General features: G+C 52.2%; 5 protein-coding genes across 5 annotated transcripts; 4 read left to right on the top strand and 1 right to left on the bottom strand.

The window, feature by feature from the left end:
* Window positions 1-568: 568 nt before the first annotated feature.
* KD926_010116 (agmatinase) lies at window positions 569-1,841 on the top strand (the record flags this gene model as incomplete). The annotated part of the gene is made up of 3 exons (XM_053102628.1): window positions 569-691; window positions 743-869; window positions 931-1,841. The coding sequence occupies 3 exons, from the start codon at window positions 569-571 to the stop codon at window positions 1,839-1,841; spliced, it is 1,161 nt and encodes a 386-aa protein (XP_052953883.1).
* Window positions 1,842-2,239: 398 nt separating this feature from the next.
* On the bottom strand, window positions 2,240-6,579 carry KD926_010115 (acetyl-CoA synthetase-like protein; the record flags this gene model as incomplete). The annotated part of the gene is made up of 8 exons (XM_053102627.1): window positions 2,240-2,495; window positions 2,552-3,183; window positions 3,241-4,407; window positions 4,462-4,929; window positions 4,986-5,543; window positions 5,741-6,182; window positions 6,265-6,362; window positions 6,460-6,579. The coding sequence occupies 8 exons, from the start codon at window positions 6,577-6,579 to the stop codon at window positions 2,240-2,242; spliced, it is 3,741 nt and encodes a 1,246-aa protein (XP_052953882.1).
* A 1,165-nt stretch (window positions 6,580-7,744) lies between these two features.
* Window positions 7,745-10,229, top strand: KD926_010114 (Zn(II)2Cys6 transcription factor; the record flags this gene model as incomplete). The annotated part of the gene is made up of 6 exons (XM_053102626.1): window positions 7,745-8,069; window positions 8,168-8,460; window positions 8,514-8,594; window positions 8,646-9,268; window positions 9,325-9,510; window positions 9,569-10,229. 6 exons carry the CDS (start codon window positions 7,745-7,747, stop codon window positions 10,227-10,229), a joined length of 2,169 nt encoding a protein of 722 aa, XP_052953881.1.
* Window positions 10,230-17,879: 7,650 nt separating this feature from the next.
* Window positions 17,880-20,051, top strand: KD926_010113 (uncharacterized protein; the record flags this gene model as incomplete). Its single annotated transcript, XM_053102625.1, has 1 exon — window positions 17,880-20,051. One exon carries the CDS (start codon window positions 17,880-17,882, stop codon window positions 20,049-20,051), a length of 2,172 nt encoding a protein of 723 aa, XP_052953880.1.
* Window positions 20,052-21,251: 1,200 nt separating this feature from the next.
* KD926_010112 (RMD1 family protein) lies at window positions 21,252-23,479 on the top strand (the record flags this gene model as incomplete). The annotated part of the gene is made up of 4 exons (XM_053102624.1): window positions 21,252-21,302; window positions 21,385-22,930; window positions 22,990-23,175; window positions 23,238-23,479. The coding sequence occupies 4 exons, from the start codon at window positions 21,252-21,254 to the stop codon at window positions 23,477-23,479; spliced, it is 2,025 nt and encodes a 674-aa protein (XP_052953879.1).
* Window positions 23,480-23,809: the final 330 nt, after the last annotated feature.

Raw genomic sequence — 23,809 nt, 5'->3', positions numbered from 1 at the left:
ATGTAGGTATGCATGCGAGCAGCGCTGCCATGTCTTTCTATAGAGAATAATTGCTTCTTTTCTGACAGCATCCTGACCTGCCCGGAGGACCCGATATTATCTGTCAAAAATAAACATAGACAACCGATTCCATACAGTGGCTCGCTGCGACTTCTCACTGCATGGGACCAATTCGAGCCCTCCATGCATGGAAAGAGCGGTGTCATTCTGGCAGTACCAGGTAGGAATGCGAAGCTTTACTGACGATACGTGTCTCCGGCACGATCAGACACGTCAATTGAGAGGCCATATAGGGTGCAAGGGTATCTTCGGAGCATCTCTGGGCTCATACATTTGCAGTGCTGCAACCATGAAAGATCGACTCTATACCTGAAGTGGCGGTCTGGAAAAGGTTTTCGAGCCGAGAATTGTAGACAGGTCACCGGTATGGGCCAATGGACTGGAAGATCAGCCCTTTATTTTAAAAGGATAGGCAGGGGCGATGAGATGTGGAGGTAGATGGTTCGATATCCTCTGTACTACCACATCCACCTCCACCCCCGAAGCGATTTGTTTGACACCAACCACCATGCGCCTTTTACGATTTATCGCCGCTGCCGGGTTAGCCATTCGAGTAGCAGGACATACTCAAGATGATCTGGACAGCTTTGAGGAGGCCCAGGCCCAGGCACATAGCCGCTGGGACTACACGGTACGTGAGGACGTCCACAGAATTTGGAAACGAGGACTAACCAAGGGTTAGTTTGGGTACTCCGGCATTTCGACCTTTGGTCATCTCAAGCATCGGAACTGTCTTCTGGAGCCGGATCTGCACTATGATATCGGCATTATAGGCGTGCCATTCGACACCGCAGTCTCGTATCGCCCTGGTAAGTCCACGCGCCGACCGCATGAGTATCTGGGTACTGATCTAAATCATGAACCGTGTAGGAGCGCGTTTCGGCCCTCGCGCAATCCGCGCAGCCTCGAACCGTCATCTCCCCAGTCGCAGCTTCAGTCCCTACGCTGGCATCAATCCATATCAGTCATGGGCGACGATCTACGACTGCGGCGACGTGCCGACAACCCCGTTCGACAACAAGCTAGCACTGCGCCAAATGACCTCTTCCTTGCGCGAGTTGAGCGCTCGGCCCTGGGCTGCCGACTCTGAGACGCCGCGCAAGCTTCTCATCCTCGGCGGCGACCACTCAGTGTCGCTGCCCGCGCTGCGAGCGCTGTCGCAAGCGCACGGGCAGCCGCTAGCCGTGGTGCACTTCGACGCGCACCTGGATACCCTGCACCCCAGCAGCTACCCCAGCGTGTGGACATCGGAGCAGAGCGAGTTCACGCACGGCACCATGCTCTGGCAAGCATGGAACGAGGGACTCGTGCGGAATGACTCGTCGGTGCACGCGGGTCTGCGCACGCGGCTGTCCGGCACCGGATGGGACGACTACGCGCTCGATGACACTCAAGGATTCACGCGTCTGACGACCGAAGATATTGACGAGGTCGGACCACGGGGTATCGTCGATGCCATCGTGAAACGCGTGGGGCGTGACGCCCCCGTCTACTTGTCCATTGATATCGACGTGCTGGATCCGAGCACGGCACCAGGAACAGGCGCGCCGGAGCCCGGCGGCTGGACCATGCGTGAGATGAACCACATCCTGCGCGGACTGGGGCAGCTGAATATCGTCGGCGCGGATATCCTTGAGGTCGCGCCGCCGTTTGACGATCGGTCCGAGACGACTTCATTTGCGGCGGCGCAGATCGCTTACGAGATCATGACGCTGTGGGTGAAGCGAGGGTTGCAGGATAGGGGTCAGGGACGTCCTTCGGTGCACAGAGATGAGTTGTAGATTAGCAAATGGAGGATGGGGAGTCGTTTTAAAGAATTGATTTAAATAGAAGGTCCTTGTATCTAGTAGGGGAGGAGAGGAAGAAGAGAGGAGATCGGAGGATGTGACAACTTACGTAGGGCTGCCCGAGATGCCTGGGTGCCTGACTGCCTGGGTCGGAGCCTGAGGTGCAATCTGCCAAGCCATTTCATGTGTATTGCAACACCGCGGAAACCTTTTCCCTACAACATCCTTCATGATCATTCCAATGGGCCGCAGTCATTCAGTTTCATTCTTGTAAACCATAGGTAACTTCCTCTGTATTGCAGAACGGTTACACAAAGGAGTACCTATACCAATATAAGTCATATCTTGACTGGCTTTATTCTATGGGAATCAATCTACCTATCTTCATGTCCTCATTTCTCAACCTCAACCAAATCCCGAATTCTCGCCCCCTGCAACAACTTCGCCGCCGTCAAATCCGCAAAACCTTTACGGCGTGCCATGCCTACCAGCTTCATTGCCACTAAGGAATTGCCTCCTAGTGCCTGGAACCCGTCATCCGGACCCACGCGGTCTTCGGGGATACCGAAAGCCTTTGCCCAGAGAGCGCGCAGTCCGCGTGCCCTCTCGTCCCATGCATAATACGTGGCAGCACAATCAGCCCCGCAGCTCTTGATCTGAATTCCTCGCGGAGACGTCGTCGGTCGACCTTGCCTGATACTAACAGAGGGATGCGCTGGATGGGCACGAGGTAGGTCGGTACTATGAAGGAAGGGAGATTCACTCGGAGGTGGCTCTCGACGGATTGCATCTTGGAGATCCACGCGGCCGTTGCAGGACGGATGATGCATTGATCCTGGGTCTGCTTGATTTTGTCTGACCCGTCGTCCTTCGATAACATACGACCAACCCTCTCTTCCAGGCCACATAACTGGTCATCCAGGAAGGCCACAATCTGCGGGTCTGTATCGGTCGAATCGTCCAGCGTAAGGGTCTTCACGGCTACGGCGCCCCCACGCAGCCCTGTCGCCGCTATAATGCGCGTCTCAATTTTCCCCAGCTCGACGCGCTGTCCCCGGATCTTCACTTGATTATCCTTCCGCCCCACATACACCAACGAACCGACGAACTCCTGATATACCAGATCGCCCGTGCGATTGACTCGAGTCGTACCATCCTCACCTTTATGGCCGGGATCGCGGTAAAGCGCCAACCAGGCCGGGGCGTCCACGAAGGCAGCGCTTGTCTGCGCGGGGCGATTCAGATACCCCGATCCGACCACGGGGCCCTCGACCAGAACCTCCCCGACGGCGCCGATGGCCACGGGGCCGTGGACGGGGTCCGACGGATGGCAGATCTAAATGATGCCGCCGGTTGGGTGGCCGATGTTGCGCGCGTATGTGGTGCGCGTGACGGCTGGATTGATGGCGCAGACAACGGCGCACTCGCACGGTCCGTAGCCGTTTACAAGGTGGCTCAGACCCGGGCTCCAGGTGACGAGGACAGATGGGTCGGCGGACTCGCCGTCCATGATCACGGTGCGGAGCGTCGGGAAGTCGGCAGGCCTATACAGAAGAAGAAGCGAGGGTGTGAAGAAAGCGACGGAAGCGCTTCTCTTTGTAGCTGCCGCGGCCAGCTCGTTGGCGCGTTCGTCTTCCGACAACACACATATGCACGCACCAGAGACCAACGGCGTCAGGATCTCGACGATACTGGCGTCAAAGGCATACGAGGCGAACTGGAGCACGCGCGAGTAGCGATTGATCTGGAAGGGAGAGGCGTGGGCATGAGCGCTGCTTGCGTAGGCGCGATGCGAGATCACGACTCCTTTCGGCTGACCGGTCGAGCCGCTGGAGAAGATGACGTAGGCCGGGTCTTTAGGTTGGACGGATTGTCCTGAAAGGAGCTCTGAGAGTTCTAGTGGCAGTGAGGTCGGATTCAGTATGAGAACATCGGGCAGAATGCTCCTGGCTAGGGCCACCTGTCGCGGCGATGCGATCCCTAGCGTGGCCGCTGTATCTTCGACCATAAATCGCAGTCTAGACGCCGGGTGCGAGACGTCCAGCAGACAGAAGGCCAACCCGACTTCCAAAGTACCCAGGAGAGCGACGATCGTCCATCCAGACTTTTCAAACAAGAGTGGGACGACAGTTCCTGGTGCATGGCCCAGACGGGCTCTTAGGGTTGAAGCCAGTCGATCTACCCATAGATCTAACTCGGCATAGGAGAAAGACACATCCCAAGCATCCACAGCTAGAGCCTCGGGGCACTGCCGAACCTGGTCACTCGTAATGATCTCGTGCAGACAACGATCCACCCGGAGCGGCGACGGGCCATTCCAGCGTTGCAGAAGGTCAACATCCTCCGCAGACGGATCGGCCAAGTCGCGCAGGGGTATGCCACGAGCGGACAACGAAGTCAAACGCTGCAGCTGATGCCGGAACTGCCAAAGGACACGCAGGAGGCGATCGCGAGATATGGCCTTCGGATCGAAGTCGGCGATCACCTGGACGGCGTCGGCCCGTTTGACACATTGCAGAGTCAGTGCGTAGAGGTGACGCTGATCGAAGTTGGATCGCGCCTCGTCCAGAGTTCCGAGAGCATCAAAAGTCCAATCTTCCGGCGTCGGCTAGACGACCATCAGCGTCTGAAACTCGCAGGCTCTCGCGCAGCTTGCCCCTAGCGCAGTGATTTCCTGTAGACCCAACTGCTCGTGGTCCGTCATCGCCATGGACTGGTCGTGCAGTTGAGTCAAGGCCTCCTGAACTGTGAGATCAGGCAGCACGACAACGCGATAGGGCACGGCGCACATGGTCGGCCAGCTGACGTTGAGAATGTCCGGCATTGTGTCGGACCGGCCATTGAGTGCCAGCCCGAAAACGACGTCCTCGTTGCTTGTATATTGCGCCGCCGTCATTGCCCAGGCTAGCTGGATCTCCGACGTGCGCCACCGCAGGTCTCGCGTCGACTCCAACGACACCTCAAGCTGTATCCGGTCTGCGGTCAGGGCCTGATAGTAGCATCCGGGTGTCCCGGGCAGAGAGGGGAATTGCGTCGGCTGGGCCTGCTGTAGGCTGGTTCTCCAATAATCCCGGGAGGCAGCCTTGTCGAGATGATATCGATGCACGATGAACTGGCGCGGCGGCGTCCCGGCCGTACCGACCGACCGGCAGCGACCTCGTTCAAACCCGCGAAGAACCGATCGATGCTCCATCCATCGTATAGCGCATGGTGCAGCTCTAAACACACGAGACCGGTGCCCGCATCGTTGATAAACGAGGCACGCGACGGGACTTCAATCAGGTCTCCCTCGATGCGTACCTCGTTGGGTGGCAGCCTCCTCCGCTCGGCAAAGGACCGCCAGCTATCGTGGACCTCGACTTTACTACCTGACGCCAGAACGAATTGAGCCATGGTTCCGTCATGAAGCCGGATAAAAGTCGTGCGCAATGTTTCGTGATGCTGCTGCATTGTCGTCCATGCCTCGGCCACGCGGTCGAGGCCCACTTCGGAGGCCAGCCGGAAGACAAAAGACGAGACGTAGGTGGCCGGCTGCGCCATTGAGCTGGCCAACAAACCCTCCTGATAGGGTGTGCAGGGATATATGTCTAGGATACTACTAGTATGAACACCCAGAGCTTGGACTGCTGTCTGCAGCGCCGACTCCCGATCGATACCTAGATGCTCATCTCGGATATTGGTCTGCTTGCGCACGCCCTGGCTTTTTTAGGGGACAGACTGCTTGGGGCGCATGACGCACGCCATATCGCGCAGCTCCGGGTTTCGGTAGACGTCACTCACAGTGAGACGCCAACCGTGGCAATTGGTGAGACTAACGAGCCTCATGCAGCTGACTGAGTCGGTTCCCATAAGGAGTTGTCGGCTACGCTTATTTGGTCATCGGATCTCAGTACCTCGCCCCAGAGACGCCGAAGAAGGATCTCCGACTCGTTCATGGGCCGCGCGTCGTGCTCGCTCTGGGTGCCCATGAGCTCCGTCAGCCGGCGCATGCTCAGGGTCCCAACGAGCTCCTTTAGCCGTCTTCGGTCCATTTTCTGGGTTATTGAAAGAGGGAGATGAGATAGGCGCAGTAGAAGCGCGGGCACCATGTATCCCGGTAACCGCTCTCGCAGCACCGCTTGCATCTGTTCGAGGGCGGACGGGAACCCCCGCAAAATGGTCAGATCCGCAGGTGTCACGGCGAGTCTTTCGGCTACGAAGGCTGTCAGGAGCGGCCGAGAATCATTACCGGCCGGGGTGGCCAGATCCACGGCCCAGAGATCGTCAGGACCAAGTCCCGACCATGTTCGCAGATGATGTTCGACCTCGCCAAGCTCAACGCCGCCATTCAAGAAGCTCGCCGAGTCGATGACCGGTTAGTTTTAATCCCCGGCCAGTAGCTCCCAACATCAATAATATCTTCTAACGCGATCCCCACCTACAGCCACGCACGCCGATCCGGACCTTGCACTCTTGAAGACCGAAAAGGGATATCAGGTCTAAGAGGAGAACCGCGGCCATCCCGATAACAGAGGTCTAGAACTCAGCCAGTAAGTCCCATCCTCTGTTGCGGTGATCAGATGTCGAGGAAAGCTGATCGGAAACACCCAAAAGCCCGGTCGTGCAGACCAACCCCGTCACAGGATGGAAGAGTCTCTTTGTCGTGGGATTCCAGGTCGGCGAGGGCTCCATGGACGGGGTAACCGAGCACGAGAACGAGCTTCTGCGATACTGTGTGTTTACCGTCTAGCATCTGCCTCTTGAGTAGAACTAGACCTAGACCTCCTTTGAAGATCTGAACGGCTCTCGCTGACAAGTAGATCCAAATCCTGAAACTCATCACCGATAATCACGAACTCCAGGTGCGCCATCGCTGGAGTACCAATGACATTGCTATTTGGGATAATTACGACAGCTTCTTCCTTCTTCTCTCTTTAAAACGATACTAACGTGGATATTCTCTTCCCCTCCTTACGATAGCCGATCCGTTCTCCACAATCCCACCTAGTAAGTTCTTCCGTTTCTTCTTTTCTCCGGATAGGTCTGTCGGTGCCCGATCATTACGACTAACGACACATAGTAACGTTTCCGAGGAGCGCCTCGCTTTCCGAGCGATCTCGATCAGCGGCAAACCCTACCTCGATCCAAACTCACCCTCTCGCTCCGAAGATCTGCGTCGTCGACTGGCTGATCAGATGAAAATCTAAGGTATCTGTCTGTGATTTTGAGAGAGAGGGGAGGAAGGGATATTTCCACGAGGTTGAATACTAGGTCGTGGTGGTATCTTGATCAAAAATTAGGACGCGTACATGGTCGATGACCGACCAGTCTTGCGGGAGGTACTCTGCTAGCATCTGCCTACTGCTAGCTACCTACATAATGGAACCTCTTATGCCGAACAATTCATCATTAGACGTATGCAGTGGGGTTTTGGCTGAACGGTCGCCCATCCGGGGCATGTATCATTGGTGGAGCCCAAGGGATTGACCAGCGGTTTCTTGTCAATCATGGGAATAGCGCGACACTAAATGACTTGTCGTCTCCGCAGGAGCAAATCAGAAAGAATGGGCGATGTCATGGCGGACAACGAGGGCGGAACTGGCGGAAGAAGGGGTCCTGTTCTTCTGGGGACCACAGTGAACAGTCTCCGTAGGCAGACAGGATACGAGAACCAGAGAAGAACAATGACGAATAAGAGAGGAACAGTTGAACCGAGTCGACCTCGGTCCGCTTAGCTCTGGCCTGGACAGGGTCTGACTGAGTGGACGCGCGCAGGTCCCCACCGCCCCGTATACTTTATTTCCCCGCCTTATTTGTAAGGACGAAAAGAAGGAGGATCGCAGGAAAGGAGCTCGACTCGGCTTCAATTCCTTCTCTCCCCTTCCCCCCACTCCGACTCGGGACCACCATCCTGCGCCATGCCCTATACTATGGCCACCTCTTCGATATGGGAGTCTCGTCGTCGGTATACAGACGAAAACTATAGACCAGCTAGAAGACGTGCGCCACGTGCCTGTGACCACTGCCATGATCGGAAAGTGCGCTGTGACGGCTCCATCAATGGGTTTCCTTGCACCAATTGCCGCCTGGATGAATCCACCTGCTCCGTCCGGCCAGGCCTAGGTAAACGGATCGGCGCGAAACATCTGTTCAAGACACGCCCCAGAGAACGTATCGCCTGTGCCTCAATCGGCGAGGCACGAGCCCTTCACGGCCTTTCCTCGCAGAAGAAGCTAACAGAAAGTATGTAGAAAGGCTCCTTCGGGTTACAGCGATGAGACCCATGGCTCAGGACCGACGTCCACAAGGATAACTCACTAACTGTACTTGCACTCGCGCAGGTGCCTTTGCCAACGTTCCCCTGCCGTTCTCTTCGTACACTTTTCTCAAAGCGCCTGGGCTGAAGCGATTGGGTCCCGTCGAATTGGCCTTTCTCGAGTCGCAAGGATGTTTGCAAATACCGGCCAGACATGTGACGGATAGCTTCGTTCGCAGCTACTTCCTATACGTGCATCCGAGTCTCCCCCTGATCGACGAGGCTGCGTTCTGGAGACAATATCGATGCTCAAGCACCGGCCATGATGAAAGCATCCCCCTCTTGCTTTTCCAAACAATGCTCTTTGCTGCAAGCAGCGTATGTAGTATTCTTAGGTCTTGTGTCTACCTGTCTCATCCTTATTTCATTAGTTCATTCCAATCGACGTCGCCAAGCAGTGTGGCTACGAATCTCTTATCTCTGCACGCGATGAGCTATATCGGAGATCCAAGGTAATTGGACTTATCCGACCTACTCTTCCCGTAACTAATTTGCTTTCAAAGTTGCTATACCGCAGTGGCGTGGAAAGTGATGCGTTTACAATCGCCCGATCAGCCCTGCTGTTGTCCTACTATACATCCGACACGGAAATCATCGCAAACTCAAGATGGTTACGGATTGCCATCAAGAATGCCAAAAGCGAAGGCGCCGATCTTTACTACGTCCCCAAAGCCCAGGGGCCGAGGAAACAGTCTGACCTGAAAAGAGTTTGGTGGTGCTGTCTTATACGCGATCGCATCGTCTCGCTAGGGATGCACCGTCCAATCCAAATCACGCCGCTGGAATTTGACCTTCGTCAGCAGGGCCTGACCATTGACGATATGAGGGATGAGATATTCTACTCTGAAGTATATGGACCAGATACCAAATCTGCTTTATGTCAAGTGTTGTCGAGTCTCTGTCATTTTGCAGCCACGGTGACTACGTTGCTCACGATCCTCTATCCTGCAAGACGCAAGGCAACTATAGGAATAGAGAGCCACGATCGCGTACTGGCAAAGTTGGAAGAGGCCAAATCGTCTTTGTTGCAATGGGAGCTCGATTGGATGACGCATGTAAATGACAAAGATTTCTATCTGCATTCGTCACTGGTACTTAATACCAATCTTGTTGCGCTATATTACCAGTAAGTCACTGTTTCGCACGGAGATCAGGCGTTCGTATGTGTCTCACAGAAGCCAGGTCCGCCCGTATTGCGCTTTGCAATCACAAATGTCTCATGATCGGCGACACGAACTCCCCCAAAGCCGCAGACCAAGAACAGCTGGAGTTCTGCCGGACAGAGTTGGTACGAGCAATTGGCTCGACGGCGGAGAGAGTAAAGCAGCTCTTGACGAATGGGGTTGCAGACAAGCTCCCGATCAGCGCGTAAGTAGCCTGTCGAGGCATATCTCACCGAGTAACCCATACTAAGACGATCCTCCAGAGTCGCATATACGATGCTACCTCAGATTCTGCTCAGCGTGAAGACGCAGCTTTCGCGAATCCCAGAGGACAAGCAAAGCCACGAAGTGACGCTAGTCTTCTTCATGGAAGTCAATCGCCACTACAGTTTCAGATACTATACGAAGCGTGTTCTGGCAGTCACCTCGGCCGCTCTTCAGCTCTGTCAACAATCCGCCATGTCGAAGACAGATACAGATACCGATTCCAGCACGATGCTTCGCTCGGACTGCTTTTTCGATCTGTTTGAGCTCCGCTTGGCCGAATATACCCGGCTCCTTCGGTACATTGACGAATGCTTCTTCATGCAGGACAATCCCGACGAGGACAGACCGCTACCGATAACCGGCGTCGGGGCATCTGACCATGACATGCTTTCCATTCCGCCGGTCTCAGTCTCAGAGCCTGATGATGCTGCCGTCGAGACATCGACGCCGGCTTGGATGGAGGCGATGGAACTGTCTTTCTTTGGATCGGGGACCCTCAAAGCCTTACTCCCAACCTCCACGACAGAAGAAAGCCCGACCATACTGTCATCTGAGAGCCCGGATAGCTTACGGCCTCAACATAGTAGTGGATCCGAGCAGGACGAATCAGAACCTTCGCAGGAAGTGCTGGAATGCTTACGATTCTTTGGTGAATAACGAATAACGGCGTCGATGAGCTTAGTTGGTAGGGAGGCAACACTGATTATCCACCCAACACTGCGGTGTGCCTGGCCCCCTTTTCTCAGTACACTGAGTATTCCGTACGGTGCACATATCCCCGAATTAAACGACATCTCCTGATCGGAGAAATTAGATACAAGAGATGAATGACCCTTAAGACTAAACGGCCATTTTAAATCTAGCAATAAGACCATGCAATTGAAAACTACACGAGACATGCGCAGTATCCGTACTCCGTACATAATAATAACATGCAGTTGGCTCGGATAAGTGGAGAGGAAAAAAAAGTCGGAGGAGAGATCCGTCGTCCGTCGGACGGAGTAGTCTCCGTAAATAGGGTACGGGTGAAGTGCTCCATCAGATTCCTATTGGTAGCAATGCAAAGCTGTACAGTCGTCGGAAGCACTAAAAAAAGGGAAAGTAAACCCGGCCACGATAGCATTAACCAGGCAACCAAAACCAAAGCTTTTAGTTAGTTAGCACGACGGAGTAACTTAACTCACTAATTACGGTGTACTACTAAGTCCGGAGATCCTCCTTCCCGACATTCAACTCCAATGCCAACTCCCACTCTCCCAACCACCCCTGTCCCTAATCCTGATCCTGACTCCCTACAATAATGTATGTATCCTGACTAGTATCAACACTAGAATCAAATAGAAGATTGAATCCTAGGTACCATCCATGTACTGAGTATGTACATAGTATGTACCTACCCCGATACAATCCATGATCTCATTAGGCAGTTAAGTCACATTCTTCGTAACAAGTTTATTCATCCATGAATCAATCGCTATGGAGTGGTTATTGTTAGGAATAGGATATCCTCACCTGATCCTTAGCGTAGCGCGGCTGTGTCGATATTATTAGGTAGTATTACTAAGTAAGCAATGTTGTAAAGTTAGTTAGTCTGATCATCAGCCTAAGGCAGGCTGCCAAAAGAAAAGTAAAAATAAACATAAGAATATATTATACAAAAAACAATTCGTGATAAAAATACACTCTGTATGAACTACTTACTACCTACCCGGGGACGCAAGTACAGTAAGGTAGGTAGGTAGGTAGGATGAGGCGCCACACCCTACGGCGACCAACCCAAGCCTCCGTCCCAAAAATCCTGCCCAGAGCTGCAGGCAACGCCCGGCGCAGCACCATCACTCCATCAGCCTCCAACACAGCACAGCACAGCAACGCACGCACGCACGCAGAGGCTTGGGAACAAATAGGGACAAGGCAATCGTAGATCCGGACCCAATATTCTGGCGCAGTTTGATTTGACGTGGGTAGACTAGATGATACTCCGTAATAGATTTAGGGTGGGTAGGGTCAGGTAAATATAGTAATTCCGCAGTAGATAATTTTAATTTATTTCTTATTTGTTGGGTTTCAAGGAAAAGTGAAGGGGAAAAAAAAAAAAAAAATTAAAAGGTATGGAGTAGGAATCATAATTAAAAAAGGGATCGTGTTTGCCTATCAGTAGCGCTCTGTCACAGTATTCTGTAGCTAACTAACTACTCCATAGGTAGACTTGGCTGTTCAACCAGAAGAAACGAACCTGAACCTGAATCTCCTTCCGATTTTCTCCTGGGTCCGTAGTCTGTGTACAGCCCACCTTAATTAATTCCCACTGCCACCGAGTCAATGGAATCCGTTTGCTCTACACCGTACTCCGTAGTTTGATTTGCCGTGCCGCGGGCAGATGAGACAGGGGTAAGTTGGGTTAACCTACGGTGGTTCGGCACGTCTCTGCTGTTACGGAGTAACTACGGAATTACCTGAACTCTCGAGGGTGAATCAGTTCGGTATATTACTTTCGGAGAGCTACATACTTAGAGAGAGTAATTAGACTCGTATTCAGAGTCTGATATTCCTAGTATCTCATACTGATTCATAGAAGGAGGTATACGTACTGCGCGATCATCCCAGGACCTACTACCTACCTTGTACCTACTCCTATGTAGTTACTAGGTAACTACAGTAGATGGATGTGTTGGCACACGATCCTGCGATACAGTGTAAGGTGTGTATAACTGTACTGTCACTCCATGGTGTCACTGTAAACCGTATCTACCGACGTAATACAGATACTCCGTCTGTGGTCGGATCCCTCGCATTGGTAGGGCCCACCAATGATGAATTTCCCAGCCAGCCCTCCCTCACCCAGAGCGAAGGGGGGAAAAGAAAAAAAGAAAAAAGAAAAAGAAAAAGAGGCTTAAGTCAATCCGCACCCAGTCCCTCAGATAGGACAAGACAAACTCTATTATTGGTTTGGAGTGTTTCCAGCTCTAGGGTGGGTGGTACAGGGTGTAAACGAAGTAAGTCGGTAGGGAGGATGATGGTGATAGGTGACATCGTGTAAGTGTAACCTCCTTTGCCGGATGGTCAGTCAGTAACTACCTAGTTAGGGATTGATCGATTGATTGACTGACTGAAGGTGTATTAATCCATAGTATTCACTCTTCCTACCTACGGTTACTCCCAGATAGGAGGTCTAGATCTTCCTGCCTCCCTTCCTTCCCGGGAAAGGAAAGCCTAAAGTGAAGGTAATTGTGACCTGAAGAGGAAGAGGTGGGGAGAAGGACAGGGCAAGAAGGTCGATGCTGAGTGATGAATGATGACAGGGAACCGAATACTGTCTAGTTAATGGCTCCAGTTTTTCCCGTTCTTCCTTACTTCCGGGGTCAAAGTGTATTCCGCAGTCCGCACAGATCGAGCGGTTGTGATTTGATTCGGCCAATTCTGGAGGGCAAGAAGGAAACGGATACTCCGTAGATACGGACTGCAATCATCCATGCAGAGCGACCTTTCCCCCCTCCATCCCAGGAATGACAGTGACAAGAGCCGAGAGTGACTTGTAGGTGGCAAATTCAATGCATCAGAGGATTTGCCTCTTCTTATTGTAATTTTCCATTAATTGCCATATCATCTCTGTTACCACTACGATTGACTAATTCACTGGTGAGTTCTGTTTCGGTACGCTGTAATATGAGCAAAGATCTCACCCACTTCGAAACACGTGGATAGGCCGCCAATGAAGCGTAACACGAAGTCAGGGCGGGCCCCAGTCTGCCCAGTTGGTCAAGCCTGACTGGCAAGATACGAAGCTGAGCATATCGACGGACTCGACTTCATTCTAAAATGACTGAAAGACCGAGACTGAAATAAACGACCTTGCCATCTATCTGCATGAGTGAATTAACGGCCGAGGGAACTTCAACCTTTCCCAGTGCCCAAGTCTGACCCGATTACCGCATGTGGCCGATGACTTCGAGCTAGAACTTAATGCTCTCATGTACGCTGTATGTATGTATGTACGTACTGGATGACTATATTTGACTAAACTAATTCTTACAAGGTAGTTAGTTAACTAAGTTAAGTCACTGATTCTGCAAGTCTTGAATAATAACAATACTAAATAAAGTAACTAAATCATTACAATTTACGCAGTACAATTTACCCCTCATGTATTCTGGTTCGAGAAGAGATATCGCTTCCCTGACCTTGCCCCGTTAGTCGATTTTAGTGCACATTCCTCCCCACCTCCTTCTTGCCTTTCAGGGTCCCCCCTGCTGATTCGAATGGGCCGATGGATTTTGGTCCGTACCCTAAGAAACAGATACCCAAGTGAGTAGGTGCTTACATACTCCGTACTGGAGTGGTTAACTACTGGTTAGTTAGGAGGGTCGGGGGCCGAAGACAGAGAGAGAAAGAGAGGGGGGGAATGGTATCAAATGATCCGGGTAAATGGACATCAATCACCCTGAGGTGCTACTTAGGTACTCAATAAAGAACTCATCTGATATAGAATGGAAGATCCTAATAACAAGTCCATGCCTGAAGAGCACCGAAAGAAAAAAAAAAAAAAATTAATCTCCAGGGAAGATCACAAGCAGTCATTATGATTCAGTTCCTCCCGAACTACGATTGCCCAGCTAAATAGTGTGAAAATGTGACCATGACCCCCCATCCCTTCATTACTCGCTCGGAATGATCGTACGGAGTAGGGGAAAAGAAAAAGGTCCCGCGGCCCTCCTTCCCCCCATCATCCCCCCTCAGGTCCAGACAAATCGGAACCGATGATTATTGCTCCCTTTGGGGCTTTTTTTTGCTTTTAACCTTCTTTTCCTACCTAACTAACTATCCGGTGCAATTAATTTATTTGGCTTCCATCACACCCTCCCCTCCCTCAATTTCACCCCTCTCCTACCACACCTTCTGCCAGGGCTAACCGGTCGATTCGATTTAGGATTGACCTACTCCGGAGTACAGTCAGTCGGGTAGGTCGTTCTGCTAGGAATGTCCCAAGAATGTAAGAAAACCAGGGAATACGCATTGCCAGGGAGCTTGTCATCCAATGGTTCTGCAGTGGAGCGAGAGATCAACCGGTTGGGTTGGTTCCATCTGTTTCGGTTAGATCCCGGCCGACTGTACAATTAAATGTACTGTAGTCTGTAGCCTGTGACCGGGATCGCCCAGCGTCATCTTGTCCGTCCGGTAGCTGTAGTAGCTGTCGACAGCATCGTGATTGGAATCATTCCGGTCAGGAGAATTCCTTAAACTAGCTGAGTTACTCCGTACTGTGCACACAATACGTATATATACTGAGTCGGTTCGGGCACATATATTCGACAGGTATCATGTACGGACCACCGGAGATTCCGTAATCGGACGTCCACCTACGTGATGTGGCTGTCTGAGAGTGTCGAGTATCTGTCTATTTTGAGCGCTTTTTTCTTTTTTTCCTCCCCGATGCTCTCTCCGCACCTCTGAGTAACTAACTAGCGGCGAAAACGAGATGCTGCTACTCCTTAACTAGAACGATGCAAAGCTTGCCCATCTTGCATTCCTTTTACCTGGCGGTGGAAAAAATCGATGGCTCGCGCGTCAGACAGGAGGCGAGGCGCGCGCGCAAGCGGGTACCGGACACCAGGGAATCAGAAAATCCAAAATGAAAGGAGAACCAACCGAAAGGCAAAAATGGAAATTAAAAAAGGAGAGGCAATGAAACAGTCAAGTCGAGGCTGGTTCTTCTGCGACGGGTGATCTCCCGTCACCCTAAACCAGTGATTCCTGATGCTGATCCTGTGACGGTTGGTAGGTATTGACCTGCGATTTTGGCCTGTCGGCCTGGGGTCCGAATCCGACAGGGTTAATACTTAATATGGAATATTATATTTATGGAGTTAGTCCGGAGGACGGGGAGTCAGGTTCCCATTCACATGTTCAGGGTGCCATTTCAGGGTGGGAAAATGCAAGGCAAGATTGATAATTAATTCCCTTCGGTCTCTCTACCGCGGACCCCCTTCTGTGTGTGACAGAGGGAAGTTCCACTGGCTCAGGAGGCAGGAAGAAGTCGAAGAGGCATCCAGGCACGGAGGTCCTGATCAGGAGAATTGCGCAGGACGGATTAATTACCGAGTTCTTCAGGGTGTTATTGACTAAGATCGTGTATCATTTGTCACCTCAGTTGACCCTCCCCCTCATTAATCATTCAAGTGGGCTGGGTAATTCTGAATTATTCAGCGATTGACCCATGACTCTGTTTCCTGGAGATGATTTCTCTGGTGCACTATCAGTTGCCCTTCTTCTCTACCTTGTACAGCAACTTACTGGGAATTATAATTATAATTGCCCTCCTATCTGCATGACTGGTCGGGGCACTCCTGTCACGAGCGGTGGTGGTGGGGGCTTGAAAGAGTCAGAGACAATGGGCCGTACGGCGGTGACGATACCGGGTTTGGTACCGACGACCCAAGGGGGAAACTGACACTTTCAACCTTGGTTCTTGCTTCGGGGTTCTTGGTTTCGAACGCTGGTGGTCGGAACAAAGGGCAAGTGATGATGTTATATTCTTGGAACAATATCTTGATCCCCTGTTTGTTCGGCCTTCCGTAGTCATTCGGTCATTCAGTTTGATTATGATTTCCTCGTCTTCAGAAAGTTCATTAATTCCATGCATTCCTCAGTTTGATACACATCACAAAGAACGGGTCCCAACGAGAGGCAGAAAGACCACAACGTTCTCCTGGCCCTCGATCTATGATCTGATCGATCGGTGGTAGGGATCAGTTAGTGTTCCAGAATCCGACCGCAGCAGCACCCATTGCCCGGTTGAACTGGTCAGCCCGTCCGTCATTTTGTTCAGGTTTAATCATTTTTACTGAGAAATGGTCGGAAGGTACCTGTACTTTATACTCCATAAATCCAAATCAAATTCAATCAATGGAGGGGAAGAGACACCCGTAAAACCTACCTAAGGAAGGAGGAACCTAGGAAGGTACTCAGCTCCGACGTGTATGTATGTAATACTGTACACGATTAATTCTATTTTATTTTCCTGTCATTTACACTTTTCCTCTCCGGGGTGGCCGTGACTCCATACGGTACGCGGTCATCCGTACTAGTGGCCGTACTATCATCGCCCCTTCCTATTCTTATTCGTCTTTTCTGATTATTCTTCCGGACAGTCCAGAGGGATGCCCTTTCCTTTCTGTCTCTGCTGCATCCCATCGCCCTTGTCGATTGTTCACCTGGTACCGAGTATAATGGTCCTGAAAGAAGAGAATGAATTGAAGGGTTAAAGGAGAAAGAGATCGACCGAAATGACAAAAAAAAGGAAAGAAAGAACCGTAACCAAGGGTATCAAAGCATCAAAGTCCATTGTCCATTCTTCTATTCAAGTCGCCGTCGGGCTCGCCAGGCATAAATAACGCCCGAGTCAGTCGACTCGCGCGAGATCCTCTGATTACATAGTATTGTTACGCTTATTTCTGGATTCTCAATTCTGGCTTCTGATGGAGCAGATGGTGCCTGTAGTGTAGTGGACGGTAACAACCGGAGGCTACCAGTAAGTGGGAAGAATAAATTAATTCCAGGCGAGGCATCAGTTTATTCCAGTATTACCAGTTACAGCTTAATTTTTTTTTTTTTTTTTTTTTTTTTTTTTTAGCCTTTGGGTTAATTAATCATTTCTGGTGATTATTATTCTTAGCTTGAACCTCTAGCGGGCCTGACAACGCTGTTTTCTCCTTGGGACCCAGAAAAAGGTACCCTGAACGATACCATACCGCTGCTTCGCTCCCCACTCACGTCCTTCGCCGTCCTCGCTCTCCGCTCCAAGGCCGCCTTACACTCTCGTCCGGCTCTCTTTTGGCATCATCTCACTCATCCTTTCTCTTTCCTTCTCTCTCTCTCTCTTTTCCTTACCTCTCCTTACCAACCCTCTTCCCTCTTTCCTTTTCTCCCCCCCTCTATCACCCTACTCACCCTCCTCTCTTTCCGAGTACCAACTATTTCTTACTCATTCAGGCTCTCTCCCCCCAAACCTGACCCTACTGCCATGGGTTTGGGTGCCTCTCGAATTCCGTTTGCTCTCCCTTATGCAAACTCCCTCTTTACCTCTCCTCTGTTCTCCATTGTTTGATCATATGGAACGGGGTTTCAACCCGTCCTTCCGTGTATTCGGCCACTGACCCGCAGCTTCAACGCTGCTTGCCGTCCTTGTTCCGGATCTCCCAAGACAATTCATTCCCTCCAATTCCTCGTTACCCTCCGAAGATCGGACACACAGTACAACCTTCGCTCTCGCTGTTTACCACCTCCCTCCCTCCGCCTCTACTCGTACTCATGCCGGCACTGGACATTCCCGAGGCCGGGTTGTCTCTCTGCAGAGACAACCCTGCCGCGAAGCCCCCCCAGATCATGCGGTTGAATCTGGCCCAGAACACCCTCGACGACATAATACAAAGTTTACGAAACGACCAGTCCGCTCGAGTTCGTCTAGGGAAACATGCGGCTCTCTACTACGGCTCCAAATCCCAGCCCTTCCACTCTTTCCCCGAATCGCTTCCCTCCGAGATCTACCGCGGCAGCTCCGCTGACAAAGAGAACCTATATTTCACGGGTCTTCTGAGCCACAGCTTGGAGGTGGAAAAGGCCAAGGAGGCGACCGCGGCCACCGACCAGGCCTTGGCCAACCTCGAGCAGAGCTTGAACGCCTTCGAAAGAGGAAAGGAATCCAAGAAGACTCATATGATTTCAAGCCTCGGTGACGTTCGAGCTTTGCGAGCAGGTGACGGTCGGTCCACCAGCGGACGCCAGGGTGCCCTCTTGGCCGGCCGATCCTCGGGCAAAGCGGAATTGGAGAAAGACCGGTTGCTGAAAAACAATGCTCCCAATCGCTCCGTCTCCTCCAGCCCGGCCCTAGGCGTTGCTCGTTCTCCCGCCTCGATCCCTCCCCTTACACCTACCTCCGCGCCGCTTTCGCAAAGTCGGGATCGCATTCGCCTCGAAGCCCTCAAGACTCCCTTCGTTCACCTCCTCGCCGTCCGTGCCGTTTCCACCAAATTCCTCGCTCGTCAGACCCGCGCGTCTCTGGAAGACTGCGCCGCCCTCGCCCAACAATACGGCGTCAAGAATCGGATCAACCCGGAGAAGTTTGACCTCAAGGATCGAACATATAAAGAACTCGATGTGTGGAAGTTCCCGTACCCGTCTCAGGAAGATCGCCAGGAGGCCATTGAGAATGCGATCTCGGCATTTGATCGGTTGCGAATCTCTCGCACCGACAAGCTCTGGCAGATGCTTCTCCCCAAGGAAGAACGGGGTCAAGGCAAATGTCTCTCGCGGCTGAACTTGCAGACGGGTCCGAAGAAGAAGCCGGAAACTCCTAAGATTCAGGTACAAAGCGCCGATGATGCTGGCAAAGAGGGTTACACCACTGGCCCGGATACCGACCGAACCGGCGGAAGTGGCTCTACCGCCAAAAACGTGGAGCCCACATCTGCCCCCAAGCCCGTTGCAGGGACACAGAAGAAGAAAGCTGTCGAGAAAGAAACCGCCAAAAAGCCTGCCGCCAAGAGCAAGACCGCGGCCAACAGCACCTTGACTGGTCGCATCACCAAAAAGGCAGAAAAGAAGCCGGTGACGATGAAAACAGACGGCAAATTCAAATCAGCGGAATATGTCAATGATTCGGATGACGATGATACGGACATGCCAGAGGCGCCACCGGCAGAAAAGCCTAGGCTTGAGAAGACCAAGCCCAAACCCAAGCCCGCGAGCAAGCCGACCGAGGCCGCCCCTCGAGAATCTTCTCATGCTCCGACACCCAAGGTGGATGCCCCCGAGGTTCCACCGCCCAAGTCGGAGCCTGCCTCGCAAACCTCTAACAAATCTGTTTCGTCGAAGCGACTGCCATCTGCTCGGGCTCCGGGCCAAAAGTCTCCCCAGAAGCCGTCTCCGCTTGGCTCTTCGCCGCCGACCAATGCCTCCGAGCTGCAAAACCGCAGTCGTTCGTCCAGTCAAAATAACACCTCCAGCTCTTCGTCCTCCTCCCCGCTGATCACGCAGATCGCCAAGACAAACAAAGTCACCAAGACTCTGCCCACCCCTGCGAAGCCGGTTAAGACCAATGGAATTGCGAAGTCGACTCCGGCGGTCAACCCGTTGAAGCGGAAGGCGGAATTGGAGCGACCGGCGATGACTCGACCTCTCGCGGCGGGACGGACCACGGGAGACTTGGAACACAAGCGTCGACGGGCCGTGAGCACGTCGAGCGGCAGTACTGGCAGCGCGTCGCCTCCCCTCAGTCGGGAAATTCTTCTCCAGCAGCTGCGGGAGAAATCGCAGTTGTTCAAGCAGAACTATGCCAAATATCGCACGCTGCATGATTCCATGGCGACCCATCCGGACCCTCCGCGGGCGGACTTGGAACGTTTGCAAAGGCAGCACGCCAAGTTACAACGCATGAAGAAAGAAATCTGGGACGAAGACCGACGTCTGCGAGACCGACTATAATCGTGTTTTTACTGCTCGTCCAATATTATGGTTTTGGACAGCTTCGGGGATCCACGGGACCGATTTGCATTATATTCTCATTTCATTGCACAATTTAGCATGACGAAGCCCACATATATCTCCCACACGCTTCGAGGAGTTTTTTGATGGATATGTTTTTCCTTGATTACATATTGATGTTTTTCCTTTGTCTGATCATTTACATATTTGCATCTCTTGTCACTGTTGTACTAGCCCAAACATGTGCATGTAATCCAATCAATCAAAATTTAGAGATCTGTCACCATCACGCAAGGAAGATTGACATGCAAGGGGGATTTGACGCTGGACAACTGTCAATCCTTTAGGCTTCGTACACCGGTAATTTTTTGTTTCTTTCTTTTTCGTAATCAGAAGTACACCGAAGTACCCCGTAGCTGTCTTTGCCTCCGAAGGTAGCTTCATGTATGGCGAACCTCGAATCGGCAATGACAAATAAGGATCAACTCCACCGCCCTGTGACTCAGAGGCATACATTTTCTTGTCTCGTACTCAAACTACCACCGCCGTGTCTCAGCGCCTCACGCTGGGATGACGACCGGATTCGAAGCTTTCCGAGCGAGTGATTGACTTACCCCGGATCAACCTTGGGATGGATCAATAAACAGGCTAGACCCGACTGGTTCTAGCCCCCACTCAGCCCGTGCCGCACGTGGCTCGCCGGAGACATGGGTCGGCGTTTCAATACCGTATCCTGCCTATACGTACCGTATTGCCCGTGACGGAAAAGCGGCTGTCCAGTCGACGTCATTCTGCATCACATTTCGGGACTAGCGCCGTCTAGTCCTAGGCGGTGAGGAGCTTGCTGGCAATCGATTAAGCTCCTCCGTCCATTCTCCAACGTCTTCCCCTCAGGCGTGACAAGACTCGTTTTGTCTGCGACGCGGCCTAGAACTTCATGAACTCTTCGAATTGTTGAAAGTATGGCGGATTGATTGAGACAGCCTGTGCTACAATCTTTGCGGGTGTGAGCGTTCTCGCAATTCTCAAGCGACCGACCGACCGGGGATTTTGATTGCGTCTGTAAGACGTTTCTTCTTTTCTTCTTTCAGCCCTGGTATCACTCTGGAAGACGGGTCTTCCTTGTTTACTCTCGGGTCTTTTCTTCCATCCTGAGAGGGGTTGAATTATTTCGCGAACTTTTACTACGGTTTATCTATCATGGCCCCCGCAAGAGGACGGGCCCCCGGCCAAAGAAGCCCTCACGTTCTGGTAAGTATCCCTCGTTCCTGCCACATGTCAATCTGTTCTAGGACCTTTTCTAATCACACGGTGACTTTTAATCGGGCCTTAGGTAACCGACTCGCGCGATCAAATATCGTCCGCTCAACCCCGACGCCGTCGTTCTCCCTCTACCCGATTCATCACAGTCGACAACGTCCTTCAGTATACCTCTGACGTGCCCTCCATGCAGCAGCGTCATCCAGCCCAGACTGCACGTGTGCGCCCGAGATCTCGTCTGGCCTCCGCAACGGGTGGCTTAATTGGCGCTGGGGGCAGCGTGAATCCGTCCGGCAGCAGCGCCAGCGCCTCAGGCTCTGCAGCCTCCATAGGGCGTCTTGCGGCCCAGCCGCGTCTCCCGCCTCGGACAACCAAAGTTAGCGAGAAGCTGGTTCTGTTGCCGGAGGCGGAAGGGGTCGATGAAAGATCGCCAGACGAAGATGAAGACGAGGAAGAGGCGGTGGACGAGGAACTTGTGCAGAGATTGGCGAGTGAGAAAAACGTCGACCCGGAGTCAATAAGACAGCGGCTACTAGTGCAGAAGAGACTGGGCGGAGATTTTGGCGAAGACAATGATATTGCACCCCTACTGGCGGAGGAGGAATTGCTGCGGCGACGAAAGGTGGCACCGGAGAAGGCGAAAAGCTATGCGGAACGGTTGCCCAAGGCGCGGCGCGCTGAGAAGCTGTCTCGTGTGACTGCCTACTGCACGGCACAGGCTTACAAGATGAGCTCGCTGGCATCTTTTGTGAAGGACAAACACGGTGGGCGGACGAAGCTTTACGACGACTGTCTGTACACGGCATACCATCTTCCATTGCTGCAGGGAATCGAAGGCTACAGACTGAGAAGTAGCCCGATGGTCAAACGGCCCGGTGGGAAATCGTTCCTCGACGAGGAGATTGAGCGAAATGAACTGCGCGACCACCATGACTACATGGTCGAAGCGGAGGAGCATTCGGTCATCGGCCGTGCAGAGCATGGCTCGCCACGACACCTCGAGGGCGAGAACCGGCAAGAGGAGGGGCTGATGCATCATGATGTAGAGCATGGAGATTCTCACATGGATCCGGGGGCCGAATCCCACAATGTCAACGCCACACTTCACGAACGTGCCGACGGCCACGAGCTACATCCTGGTCTTCCCACACCGGCAAGTCTGCCCTACAACGTGGCGGAGATGTTTGTGTTCAGCTACGGGGTGGTTGTCTTTTGGAACTTTACCGAGAGACAGGAGAAAGACCTTCTGGCTGACCTGGCTTTCGCGTCGTCATCCGCTACCGGCACTCCAATCGCGCTGGCCACAATGCCTTTGCTGGAAGAAGACTTTGAAACGGAAGAGTTCCATTTTGAATATTCAACCGAAATCTCTCGTCCGCGCGTGTACAACGACATGATCACACTGCGAAGTGGCGACCACATGATTAAGTTAGCCATCAGTCACGGTATCGCCCAGAGCACCAAGCTCTGCTTCTTTGAAGAAGTCATGGCTCGCCAGATGGCGGAGGCCAAGGACATTCCGCGCCGACTGGCCATGACTGGCCAACTGGGCATGAAGCGAGAGGAGGTCTTCAGGATCTTGGGAAGGCTTTTTAAGAGTCGGGTCGAGGTCAATCTTTGTAAGTTCTCGGTCGTTCAGTCTTGCCCTCAGTCCATAGCTAATCTAGATCGACTTAAGCCTCCAACATGCTCGACGTCCCCAATTTCTTCTGGGAGAGCGAGCCAACACTGTATCCTCTCTATATCGCCGTTCGCGAATACCTCGAGATCAAACCCCGCATTCAAGTGCTCAACGAGCGATGTCGAGTCTTCCTCGACCTCGCAGAAATCCTCTCCGATTCCATCGCCGACAACAAAACCTCTCGTAAGCTTTCCAAACCACTTCTACCCATCCACATATAAATGAACTAACATTTGCGAATCCAGACCAAACATGGATCATCATCATTCTCATCATTATCTCCATCCTCGTCACCACCTCCGAAGTCTTCTTACGCTTCGGACTTCTCTCCACCGAAAAGAATGCCACCGCCGGCACTCTCGCCGCGTATCTCTTCTCCCGATCTTCTCCCTCTGCCCTCACTCCGTTGCCTTCCTGCTCGTGTCCTCCATTCCCTGGCTCTGATGCCGTAGCGGCGGGAGCGGGAATGAATCTTACGGGTATTTGATTTATCTTCCTCTCCTTGAATATTTGTGTCTATCACTTATCTTCCCCCTTTTTCTCTTGTTTTCTTGTTTCTGTTCGTCCGTGTCTTTGCTGGCTTGGGATGTCTCTATTTCTTTTCTCTGTTCTCTGCGCTCCTTTTTTTAATTCGTCTGGACGGGTCTTGCATCGTGTTCGTCTTGCTATCTTTCTTTACAGGAGTTTTTGCCCCCTTGGGATGGAAGCGTTGTACTGTATATATACACACAGCCAGATACATATACTAATACATAGGTAGCTACTCAAGATCGCCGTGCTCGTTCTATCTACTCTTGAAATGTGTATTCTAACACTT

Source organism: Aspergillus affinis (assembly GCF_023601865.1).
Source record: "Aspergillus affinis strain CMG 70 chromosome Unknown NODE_77_length_175834_cov_85_933294, whole genome shotgun sequence".
In the NCBI taxonomy this organism is placed as follows: domain Eukaryota; kingdom Fungi; phylum Ascomycota; class Eurotiomycetes; order Eurotiales; family Aspergillaceae; genus Aspergillus; species Aspergillus affinis.
The sequence above is the reverse complement of the archived record's forward strand: the minus strand, read 5'-3'. Positions and strand labels throughout refer to the sequence as shown.